The sequence below is a fragment of the Pectinophora gossypiella genome, chromosome 3 (assembly GCF_024362695.1).
Source record: "Pectinophora gossypiella chromosome 3, ilPecGoss1.1, whole genome shotgun sequence".
Classification (NCBI taxonomy): Eukaryota; Metazoa; Arthropoda; class Insecta; order Lepidoptera; family Gelechiidae; genus Pectinophora; species Pectinophora gossypiella.
In genome coordinates this window covers 10,440,481-10,453,703 of record NC_065406.1, presented here as the reverse complement: position 1 = coordinate 10,453,703, position 13,223 = coordinate 10,440,481, and the positions used below count along the sequence as shown (strand labels likewise).

Here is a 13,223-nt window from a genome sequence, read left to right as displayed (position 1 = left end):
TTGTTAATATTACTTCCAGCAAGACTAATTTTGATGAGTAAGTAATTACCTAGAAGAAGCAAAAGTGGAGTATCAGCAACTAGTAGATTCCGTGGTTTCTACCTACTTACCTCATTGGCAATAATCATTATCGCCAGTCTGCTGGGGATGCTGCTTTTAAATACGAAAAAATATAATATATGCTCAGTGTCTTCTTTGCGTAGGCACGTACCTAACGTTATTTCATGTAAAATCGTTGTCGTTGAATCATGATCTTTTTATTTGACGTGACTTATTGTAGATTTGCTGATTTGCCCCTGATGCTGGGCAGCAGCGGTGTCAGTACTGGTTGGAAAGAGGCCGAGGAAAGGGATTCTGGTAGGGCTCTAGCTAGAACATCACCGATTGAGAAATTGGTCGGTGTACTGCGGAACGGAAGGCGATTGGAGCAACCACCGTTCTACACGCCCTATCTATGGAGTAATGGCGATAACTCCACCGACAAGAGCGCAGCTCTTAAATATAGAGAGAGATTGTAGATTTGCCGTAGATGACATTAACTACTTGGCCGGAATTGAATCATAATCGTTCAATAAGATATAATATAAAATATGTTTAGTGTCCCATGCTTGACTTCTTGTACTTGTCATTAAAATCAAGTAAAACTAACTAATTGGTTTGAACCAATTAATCCGGCTAATAATTGTTGAACTGTGAAGGAACCTTATGATGAACATTATACTAGTATGATATACCTATTTTTGCCCGAATTAATGTCTAATCTTGGTAAATATTACTTAGTTTCTAATCCTTTGTCTCATTGTAAGTTTCCAGTAAGTACTTACTTAGTGTAATAAAAATCATGATACACTTACTGCCTGAATAATTTAAATTTATAAATTAAGATTAAAAAATCTGTAACGTATTACATTTTTTATAATATTTTTTCGTCTTCAGCATTGACATATACGTATGTAATTTAACAAAAACCCCGGTGAGCCGTGGGTAACTTAGTTCACCATGGGATAAAATTTGCCTCTGACTACCACAATTGCGATTTACCAAGTTGTTTTGAATCCTGAGCTAGCACACATGTAAAAGCAAAAATAGTCCTAGGGGACGGAGTAATTCATAATGGGAAATAATGAGCTGCAAACCTGCTACATAGGAGGCTTAGGTATATAACAACAAAAGGTACTTACATGAAATTAGGTTTTTGAAATTGCATAAATATTTATTTCAATCGATAGTTAACAAATATAATATATTATTTTAATTAATTAAACAAAGTAAAACATTTTATATCTTATTTTTACGTTCTTGTACATTATAATTCTTTGGTATTTTATAAATTAAACAATCAAATACGGTAACATACAACTACTATTCGTTTTCGTTTACAATATATTTAAGTCTTTTTATTAGCGAGATTTACCGTTTTTTTCTTAAAACCATAATTGTAATTGTAGGTAGTAATACTTTTGGCGAATATTGCACGACGCGTTTCACTTATTGGGAGTTAGTTATATACTTACCTGTGTCTGCGTAATCGTACCATAAGATACGATGGCAAAATGTCCTAACTGTACCGTATCTATAACCGTACTGTATCGATAACCTCATACAAGCGAGAACAAATATTAAGTAAGTAGGTAATCTCGAATTTTCACTACTTATATGAGACGCAGTGCGAGAAAATACTTCAGATAAAATACGCAGTTAGGCACGTAGCGTAAACAAGCGTAACTACAAGATAAATATTAAATACCTAACATACCAAATGGTACCTAGGCTTTTTTTGACTTAGGGGGTTAAAAAGGCCACATCGACTCTATTCATCTAAAAAGCAATATTGCTATTCGAATTTGTTTGCATTTCCCACTTACCAGACCAATCGATCGATCATCGATCGACGGCATCGATCAACGTCGATCGAAGTTGATCGACTGGTCTGGTAACTTTAATTGATCGACAGATACTGTTCGATTAAGCAGTCGATCGATTGCCGGGCGATGACAATAATCGATCCGTCGGTCTGGTAGAAACTATCGATCGACGTCGACTATTCCATTCTACCATCGATCGATGCCGTCGATCGATGGTCGATCGATTGGTCTGGTAGAAACTATCGATCGACGTCGACTATTCTATTCTACCATCGATCGATGCTGTCGATCGATGATCGATCGATTGCTCTGGTAGCACCCTTAGGTACTATTATATGCGCCAATATCAAATTGCAACAGGTTTTAGATGAATTTAACCCCCTGTAGCATGTAGTGTACCTACAGTTTTGATAAAACATTTCTTTTAAAGCAAGTAGAAATAGCATCATAACAGCTCTCAGCCTAACACTTATCGGTCGTGTAATAATCGCTTTATATCAAGTAATTGTACTCCATAACACACAAGTATATCTATATCTACTAAACGTATAATTATTTTCAATTGTAAGGACGGATGTTGTAATATGTCATTTCGACAACACGATACACTTTTGTATCTTGTAACATAATGCAACATAAATTACAAATACAACAATACCTTAATTTTATGCTTTTTGTCGAAGCAAAAAAATGTGTATTCAAGTTATTTCCCATTGCGATCAACTTAGTAGGTAGGTAAATAGAGGTATACCTGCTATATTTTAGTATGATTATTTATCAGTTGGCCTCATTTGTAAGTCATAATGTGTATAAATCAAGAAAAGAGTTAACTTAGTCATGATATGTGTTGAGAGTGCATACGTATGAAAAGATCGAGAAAGCAAAACATTATAAGCTGATTTTAATATTGAACGAAACTGTCATTTTTTCAAAAACACAATGGAACGTACTGAATATGACAAGTATATTTAATAAACAAAATTTAGGACGACCAAGGAGGCTGTCGTTAACAATATGAGATCATCAAATATTTTTTTCGTTTTTTTGCAATTCTGTCTGTGTCATATTTGGGAATGTGAAACCTGTTTTTAGGTAATATGATCTCATTGTACATTAGTTTTTATCAATTCTATTGAAACTCTGTGTCCATGTGTACAAGCACTCCAGAATACCAACTATTTTTCGCAGAAAGATAAAGTAAGTAGGTAAGTATTACCTATAAAAAAATGAAAAATCTCCTTCATCGCATTTTTATAACCTTACCCCAATATTGTTTTACAGATAGGTAGATATTAAATGGACTAGTAAAGTCGTGTAATCTTAATGATGAAAACCAATGTACCTAATCGAAATTGACTCAATAGTTTTTACAACATTATGTAAAATACTTCGTTTGATTGTCGTTGTCGGTCAAACAATCATGCTCACATTCACTTCACTCAAAACATTCCCTACTTAGGTATATTCTACCATGAACCTATGGCATAAGCTAATACACACGTTAGGATTGAGAAGAACACGCTGTAAAGAGGCCTATCGGCACTGTTACCACACACCATTCTTCTTGAAGCAGTTGATAACTTCTTGTTCTGCAACATGCTGTGTACTGACTCTATCTCCCACCGGTTCAGCTCTCCAGGGTAACGGGAGAAGAGGACAGAGTATAGTTGTGGAGACCGCCCGTTGACCCCTTCTTGGCAGAAGTTCAACACGAGATGGTCGTTCACTGCCTTCAGCACTTGCACCGTTCCGCTGAATTGCTGGTAGTTTGGTAAGTTGGTCAATGTCCCTGGGATAAGAAGCAAAATATATCGTATAGAACTAGGTATAATATACCAATCTATATGCGAAATGTTTATGACCAACGTCACAAGTTGCTTTTGGTTTTTATGACTGGTAAATATATTATAATACGGGTACAGGTTAGGATGTAGTACTTAGATCAATAAAACCCGTCTATCGCGCTAGACACGACTAAGCCTCCAAGGATAATAAAACAATATGATAGATTCGTTTTTATTATTATCCCATCTAAATGTTTTTCGCGCGACGTTGATTGCCAGTGGAACTGACGGGTCTGAGTTTATGTATGTACTTATGAGAAATAAACCAACCGTTCTGTCCGTCGTAGACGTGCCAGTAGCCAGCGGTGTCGTTCCGGAAGTAGAGCGCATACTCTGTGGTGTGGCCAGCTTCGTCCCACAACAGCCGCAGGTGTCTGTAGTCATACCGGAACTTGGCGTTGATGTGCTGCACGTGGAACGACTGGTTCTCTGTTGATGGCTGGAAAGGAGAAAGCAGAGATATTTTGAATAAAAAGTTTCGAGCTGCTTTTTAACCTGAGTAGTACAAATCACAAAATTCTTTTATTTTGCGTGTTGAAGGGCTGGTAAACCTGTAAATGACCATTGTCGACGCCAATATCAACTGGACCAGGTCACTCCGACACGGATTAATGGCGTAAGTTTATGACGTATCCTATTTACTAAACTACAAGATATAAATTGAAGCCTGCTTGTACGGTTATATTTTTATTGTTGTAACTAAAAGCATTTTTATTTATTTGATTGAGGCGACTAAGGCCCATACAATATACACCTTAACCTACACATTACACATACACATTATAAATAAAATAAACTATTTAGGGAATTTATTCGTATTCGCCTCCCTGAAGCGTCAGAACACCATTTCCTCTGGCTAGAAGTTCGCATGAAACAGCTCAGCAGTATTGTTGCGTATACGCTTCATATATCCACTTTACCGATATAGATAATAAAAGAAAACCTTAAGTACTTAAGTAAATCTGTTAAAAAAATGTCTCTTTGTTCAGTTTAGTCGTTATAAACTATACTTAGTTACCACCAATCTACTGGTAACTAAAGTGATTGTTTCCTTAAGTACGGTCAGCGGTGTTGTTCAGCATAGAGTTCGCAGTCAAGGTTTTGACGCACTTGAACCTTGAAAACTCCAAACTAATCCCTGTCTTCCATGTATACTTATCGTGTTGTTATCCGATCCAATTACGATACCAAATCAACTAAACTCAGACGTACACAAGGCAATTAATCCAACATGTTACGAGGACGTCAAGCCTTCATTAATTTAGCCACAAGTCCAGCTACAAAGGTCAGTCGATGGAGTAAATTCAGAGGATCGCTGAAGATTAACTAGGTCAGGCAGGTTGACCTCTCCAATACTGTGAGTCAGTGAACTACTCGCGTAGGAGGTGAGGTCCAACTGGGGTCATTAGTCATATAATCACAATGACATCTCCGAATTTGACTTGTAATAACTTCTATTAGAGACTATTTAAACTAGTCGAAACCCGGTGCAATGAATCACAAGTACCAGGGTGCTATAGACTGTGTAGAGGTTAGAACGAGGCGCGGTTAATTGAGCAACGCATGAGTCAGTTATGAGACTCATTTTCGGAGCACCCAAGTGGAACACTGTCTGTTGCAGACAATGAATTAATCTTCTGCCATATATAGAGGTAGTTTAGTACACAAATTTTGATGGAGAAGATAGACTAGTTCCATCACAGTAGTTCCATCATCACCACGTTAACTCCACTAATGAGCAAGGGCCTGTTCTTAATTAAACCACTGTGCACCACTGTGTTTCTCACCTAACCTAACCTAACCTAACCTAACTACTGCAAGTATATAACTAGCAAATGTCACACTAACATTGTGAACTAATGATGTAGGTGCTTTCAAAATATATCCATAAGTATATACAGGGTGTTAGTGACATCGTAACGAATACTGAGGGGGATGAGTCAGACATGATTCAGAGTTGATATCAAGTGGAATTTCCTGTTGGAAAATTCATGAATTTTTTTTTTTTTTAAGTTTTCATTTCCATACTTTTGCGACGGAAAATTCCACTTGATATTAACTAAGAATCATGGTGTGAATCATCCCTCAAAGTTTTCGTTACGATGTCACTAACACCCTGTATAATATGTTACATTCCCTGTCACCGCATTCAAATAATTGCGACGAATGGGTTCGAAGCTCCCAAGGGGCTGTACCCTCGAGGGTCACCAGCAGTGAGGATGTGGGGGCTATCAGTGGTATGGTAGGTACCAAAGATAACTGGTACACTGGGAACTGGGAACTCCCAGCTGATAATCTAGTGTGCACCGAAAGGTTACTATAGGAAACGATAATTATTAATTATTTATTGTTTGTAATGTAGGTTCTATGAATCAACGTTATGATTAAATGTTCACACTAATGCGAAAGTAACTCTGTCTGTTACCTTTTCACGCTAACCGCTTAACTGATGACATGAAAATTGGTATAAGAGATAGTTTGAGACCTAGGAAAGAATATAGTTTTTATCTCGAATTTTACCCATTAATTGAAGTCCATGCGAACCAAGCCGCGGGCGGAAAGTTAGTTAAGTACATATATTGTATGTGATGATGTATCTATCTATAACTTAGGAACTGGCTTATAGCGTGATATCGAGAACATTAATTATGAATGGATATCATCATCATCAGCCGTATGACGCCCACTGCTGGGCATAGGCCTCCCCCAAGGATCTCCACGACGATCGGTCGACATTAATTTGGTTTTGGTGTGTCAGGATCGAAGCAAATGGAATTCTCTGTCTGTGGAAGTCTCTGCTTACCCCGGTAGGAAATAGGCGTGAGTTTATGTATGTATGTATGTATATGCATTATGGTTTTGACTAAGTAGGTACGTGAAATCTGAGCAAACGCGTTTTTGAACTAGGTAGGTACTAAATTGTGAATTAAAATATTCCCTGAAATTTAAATGATGTTTCAGTACTTAAGTTTACGATAGGTAGGCACCTACTACAAGTATGTCTGAACAATGTGGAATGTGCTGTTAAATGACCATAACAGCACTGATTAAAATGATAAGTGTAATGAATTTCAGCACGGCAAATTACATAAGTAATGAAGACACTTATTTATTTATGTATTAGATCATCATCATCATCACCCCCCTAGCATTATCCCGTTTTTCACAGGGTCTGCTTACCTAACCTGAAGATTTGACAGGTCCGGTTTTTTACAGAAGCGACTGCCTGTCGGACCTTCCAACCCGCGAAGGTAAAACCAGCTCAATACAGGTTAGGTCACATACCTCCGTAAATGCATTTCTCGGGAATGTGGGTTTCCTCACGATGGTTTCCTTCACCACGTGATAATCATTTATGATCCAAACATAAATTCGGTAATCATTGGTTTAGGCCTGCGCTGGATTCGAACCTGCGACCTCAAATTGAAAGGCAAGTATTCTACCAACTGGGCTTCCACGTCTTTTTATTTATGTACTTATTAGATATTCATAAAATGAGCTACTAATAAAACTATAATAGAAGTTGCAACCTAAATGAATTTAAGCTGCTATACGTATATAGATAGATATAAGTTGCAACAAATTAACAGCTAGAAATGTAATTTAACCAGTTGCTGGAAAGAATCAGCTGTTTGGAATAGGATCTCCAAACTGATATGCAAATCATTTTTCTTTAAAGTAATAAAGGAGATGTCAGGAAGCTTTAATTGTTCCCTTATTCATATTATGAACTTTAACTTATAATGAATGAATATAACATTTTATCGTAAGTACTTATTTTAAAAATATGTTTCACCAAAGCATTGAAAGTTTACCCCAAATGTAGTGCGGGGAAACTCTGCCGCTTCCCATATCGTCACAATAGGACAACTGTTGTACTGATTCACTCCTTCCTTGCTGAGGTGCATGTACAGTTCCACCACTTTCCATTTACCCAACACCCCTCGAATATCCAGGTCATCATATGCATGGTCACTGTCGCAGGTTACCGTCAAGTTATTGTCAGTAGAGTTCGAGATTTCTACCCCAGCTGCGACTATGAACAACAGCTGGATCCACGGCAGTCTTTGTAAGGGCCACATTTGGAAATCCATGTTTAAAAAGATACATTCAACAAAACACCAAAAAGAACACAATCATTTTTAAAAAGGTTTTAAAAAATAAAAATATTTATCGTTCAATTATTTTTAGCAAAAATTGTTTACGAAATTTTAAATCGAACATTCGTTTGCTTTGTTAGAAGCGCGTGCGCGTAAATATTGCGCGTTCGAGCACATACTGAGATCCGAGGCGGCGCGCGCGCTGGCTCATTGACAAGTTGTCGTTATCACGATTGACCTCGGGTTACAGACATCTTTCGAGCATCCAGCATTGAGCGACTCCGCGGTACGGGGTTAGTTCACAATGAGATCATCTTATTAAAAACATGTTTACCTATTCTAGGATTTGCCACGTTTACAACTCTATCAATCACTCTTTGAAATTGACTTTTACCTCCCATGCTCTAAATAGCTTTTAAACTTACGTTCTGAATACCCTTTGAGGTATTCAGCATATATTTCAATAGCACCTGTACAAATTACACTTAAGATATAAAAATAGACGTTCTCGTACCTACGTTGTGTCATTTGAAAGTTTCACAAAGCTAATTTCTGTACCAGACTGGCGATAGGTTGGTAGGTAAGAATTTTATATACTTACCTGTACTTATAGAGTTTATTACGCCTCACAGATTGTGGAGATTTTATAACTACCAGTAGAGATAAACTACTAATATAGGTCAGAATATTTTCCTAAAACTTAATAGTAGTCCATATAATAGAATTGATAACGGCCTCCGTGGTCCAGTGGTTGAGCGTTCTGCTGACGATCCGGAGGTCCCGGGTTCCAATCCCGGTGGGGCAAATCACTTTGTGATCCCTAGTTTGGTTAGGACATTGCAGGCTGATTTTCCAGATTAAAATGATCCGTGCTTCGGAAGGCACGTTAAGCCGTTGGTCCCAGTTATTACTTACTGATGTAAGTACGTAGTCGTTACTTGAGTCATGTCAGGGGCCTTTGGCGGCTCAATAACACTGACATCAGGGTTGATGAGGTTGGACATTCCACCTCACAACCTTATTCTTATGTAATTGTAGACGCATGTGTAGCACAACAGCATAAATTTGGATGCTTACTTGTAAGCTGAAAACACGGACTACTGTATACAATAACATCTGTAAATACTGTTTTCTGGTCTAACCCACATGATAGAAGAAGATAGAATTGATAATCGTTCACCGCTTTACCCAAGCTTTGAAAATAGTAAGTAAGTACTTACGTATTTATAATTAAGTTTATTGCGAACATTTGCGCCGTACGGATCAATATGTAGTGAAGATCGCTAGTTGTCATTGTGAGCTTGTCTGTACAATGTGCATACGCCGTGTATTGGACAATACACTGCAATTCGTCTATTCAGTAAACTGCTATTTCTATGCCAATTGGCTAACATTGCAATGTGCAACTAAATATATTTTGTTGCACTATCTCGCACACATTCTATTACACCAATCCAAATATAATAAGGTACTTATTGTAGAAATATAATAAGGCGATTGTAGAGCTGGCAAATCAATCAAACAGATTAGTAAGTATAATCAAACATAGGTAGGTGTCAGAATTAGGGTGTGATGTTCCTAGAGCTGGTTGTCTGAGGATGTGGCTAACAGATAAAAAAATCCAGAGTGCCAATACTCATTGAATTTAATATACTTAAATTCCTACACACTGCAGGATACAGTAGTTCAATGGAGCACAAGAGAATCGGAAGTAGACGCGACAAATGTTGTCGTAGTAGGTAATAAAAAAATATATTTTTAATGTTGGGGTTGCCAACTGGGGTTGTCTGTATCTAGGTCTGTTAGATCTGTTATGTAGGTCTGTCCGGGATTAACTGTCTTAGGTCTGTAGGTCTGTCTTAATTAATATTAGGCAGCTAAATTACTCAATTGTATAACAATATTTTGTTTTTTTTTAAAGAACGTCTCGGGCCTTGTGCCGAGGTTTTTCTTGCAGCTTCTTTTCCCCGGCTATACCTATAACCTATACAGGTCGTGAGAAGCTGCAGTAGTTTTAGGCGGATGAGACGTTCGTTATGTAAAAATTGACGATTTAAAGTGTACTTAACTGTGTTACCTATATTAAACAAAGATATTTTTGAATTTGAATTTATCTATCGGGTGGATTCAGAGTGAAAGTCAAAGATATGGACACCGTTATCGTAAGAAGGAAGTGGACACGGGTGGGACACGTCGCTAGAAAGGACGGCAGCCGCTGGGACAGGAAATCCCTAGACTGGACACCCAGAGACACGCGGGAAAGAGGAAGACCTCCAACGATGGCTCGATGACATCTGGAGATGCAGGCGATGATTGGATGCAAAGGGCGCAAGACCACCGGAAGTGGAGAACAGGACAGTTTTATGCAAAGCTGGATAAATCACGGAATCTATCGTGTGTCTGCAAGTTGTCTTCCAAACCACTTGTAAGTACGGTTAAACCCTGATGCTTCATGTACTTACACTTAGTCAGGAAAGCGGTACCGAAACCGAAACAAGCGAAACTGGAAAGAAAATCTCGCGTCCGCTCGCATCATTTATGTGTGCATCAAGCTTAACGTGTATGAGTGTTTATGTGAAAAGTCGTTAGACAATAACTTGCAACCTTGCACCTTAAATAATTCCGTTATTAGAACGATAGGTAAGCATTGTAAAACTATTCATGGATGCGATGTAATAGCACAAGTAAGTATCAAAACAACTGAGAAAAAATCCATAAATATTAATTACTTATTTATTTAATTCTCAAACTTTGAGAGCCCTTAGCGCTCCCCATTTGTCTGGCCAAGTAGCTAATACCTGTGACAAATCTATAAGTAATGTCAAAAGAAATAGTTGAGTGGTTGGTCAAGATGAAATTCGGTGATTTCTTTGGCAGATTTTTCGAATTTAATGGTTAAGTTATTACTTACTGACGGACATAAATAAAATAATATAAATATAAACACATACGATTTCCAATTGCAGTAGTCAGAGGTAAATGAACTAAGCATATACTCGCGGTTTACCATGCTTTAAATACAGAATACAAAGATTTTATGAAGTTACAACCGAAACAGACGCGTAATATCAATCATTACTTACAGAAGAAAAAATCTGCTACTTATAGAAGTCATTCTCCGAATCATCATCATCAATTTAAGAGCCCGCTCTTGTCGGTGCAGCATTTTCCATGCTACTTTTTTAGGGAAAAATAGGGCAGTGGTTTCCCTCTTGCCTTCCGCCCCGCAGTACTCTGTCTGACGCGAGTGGGATGGCGCCCAGAATAGTCTATTACAAAGCCATACTAACTCCAAATAACAATTTAAAATAAAAAAAGTCTTCAATGTACTCACCCGATCCATCGGCTCTGCCAAGTGTATAACGATGCAGGTCCTGGTGAAGTCGATCCTGGAATCTGCACCCAAGTGCTGAATGTACTCCACTCCGTACCACATGCCCATCAGACTGTCCACATATATTCCCATTTGGGGGGACCTGTTGACGCATCCTCCAAGGCCCCTCATGAACGGAGCTTCGTATGAAGTGTACCCTCCAATAGTAGAACCGGTTCCATATCCCGTTCCTGTACCATAGCCCGTTCCTGTGCCATATCCTGTTCCTGTACCATAACCGGAACCCGTACCGTAACTAGACCCCGTTCCATAACCATACCCTGCCCCATACCGATTATAACCCTGATTATAATTTACATTACTCGACCCCCCACTGTACAGGGTATTATACCCTGTCGTCGAATATCCAGTATTGTAGTTGGGATATCTCGTAGATGAATACCCGGAGCCTGAATACCCGGGAGTAGTGTACCCATAAGCAGGACTGTAGTTGGGGTAACGCGTCACTTCTGGAAACCTCGCGATGTCGCTCCCGTAGTCCGCGGTTTTATACGGGAAGTTATTGTTGAGGTTGTTTATGGTGGAGCTGGGGTAGCTGGTGGGGTAACCGGTGGAATACCCAGAGGTGTCTCCATAGCGCGGGTACGTGGCACAATCTACACCGAGGTTCCACAGAAGGGATAGTAAAGCTAATCGGTACATGTCGGGATGACCGCCACGCGCGTTACGTGTTGTGTAGGGAATATGACTGCGCGAGCGCTATGAGTGTGGGAAGTAAACTAATCAACTCTAATTATGTTCTGCGCAGGAGTTGACATGTAACTTAAGTACTTATTTAATTGAAGCTAAGAAGGACGAACACGTTAATTGATCACTTTTTCTCGTTATGTACGAAAATACAACAATACTTAGATATATGTTTTAACACAGTTAAGTAACACGTATAATTAACATGAATACTTGTCGCTCAATGAAGGTCTTTTACGTAATTATTATTTATATATCAGTTATCAATAACCCGGCTATAATACTTTCTTTGTAAATAGTAGATAACACAATTTCACGGTTATATCCCACATGGGGTAGTCAGAAGTACATCATCATTTACTGAAGCTTGTTATAATAGGGACCTACTTACACGTGTAACCTATATGTATGTATGTTTCCTACGTAAGTCACATAACCAGCAAGTTTCATACACACACGCCAGTTCAGAGTAGATCGTACTAATACCTTTTTAAGGACATCTCCAATTCGGTCAATGTACGTCTTTCTAATTCATAATTCATTTATACACCTTAAAAATGGAAGGTACAGTTTGCAGATAGTCAGCATTTAGCATTTAGGCTTTCTTTTGCCAGCCCTACCACCAACCTTCGCTTTATATACTGCTTCCGTAATCCTATTATCCTTCAACCGCTCTACGTGTCAAAACTAACTTAACATTCCCTTCTCAATCTCAATTTCAGTACTATAACTATCTAAGTACTTATTTAAGTTTTATGCACGCAAACCGCTGCCCTCATTATTAGCCGTACGACGCCCACTGCTGGGCATAGGCCTCCCCCAAGGATCTTCACGACGATTGGTCCTGCGCTGCCCGCATCCAGCGGATTCCCGCGACCTTCACCAAACTTACTTTAACTTTACTTTTATTTCGCTGCCCTATTTTTCCCTAAAAAAGTATCACTGAGAATAGTACGCCAACAAGAGCATGGCTCTTAAATTAGTGATGTGATGCACATAAACTGTATAGAGGTAGGTAGGTATACACTGCAATTATCTCTGAACTTTACCCTTCTACCCTACCGCGGAGTCCCCCCGGGGTGGCTAAGCTTCCTATACTTACGTTTTACCTTTGACCTTTCTCATTTATTTCTCCTCTGGTTTAAGGAAAAATTCAAAATACTTGCCAGCTTATTACAAAAGTTAGATTTTAATGGCAATTGATACTTGATATTCTATTAATTTTGAAAAAGCGAGAAAGTGAAAATGTACTTTATAAAATAGTATATTTTTCTAGAGACGCATAAGTAAGTATCTACTTATTCGGGAAATATTTTTTTATGTTTTTCTAAAA

General features: G+C 38.3%; 1 protein-coding gene across 1 annotated transcript; it reads right to left on the bottom strand.

Moving 5' to 3' along the window:
- Nucleotides 1-1,443: 1,443 nt before the first annotated feature.
- On the bottom strand, nucleotides 1,444-12,063 carry LOC126381895 (uncharacterized). The gene is made up of 3 exons (XM_050031458.1): nucleotides 11,144-12,063; nucleotides 3,980-4,148; nucleotides 1,444-3,654 (listed from the first exon to the last, which is right to left on the bottom strand). Exons 1-3 carry the CDS (start codon nucleotides 11,843-11,845, stop codon nucleotides 3,332-3,334), a joined length of 1,194 nt encoding a protein of 397 aa, XP_049887415.1. The 5' UTR covers nucleotides 11,846-12,063; the 3' UTR covers nucleotides 1,444-3,331.
- Between the last annotated feature and the right edge of the window lie 1,160 nt (nucleotides 12,064-13,223).

What these genes read in the sequence shown, in the direction of transcription:
- LOC126381895 (XM_050031458.1), bottom strand. Translation starts at nt 11,845, where the DNA reads ATGTACCGATTAGCTTTACTATCCCTTCTGTGGAACCTCGGTGTAGAT. An exon ending in TGGCAGAGCCGATGGATCGG is followed by an intron (nt 4,149 to 11,143) that starts GTGAGTACATTG and finishes TCTCCTTTCCAG; the next exon opens with CCATCAACAGAGAACCAGTC. An exon ending in CGTCTACGACGGACAGAACG is followed by an intron (nt 3,655 to 3,979) that starts GTTGGTTTATTT and finishes TTCTTATCCCAG; the next exon opens with GGACATTGACCAACTTACCA.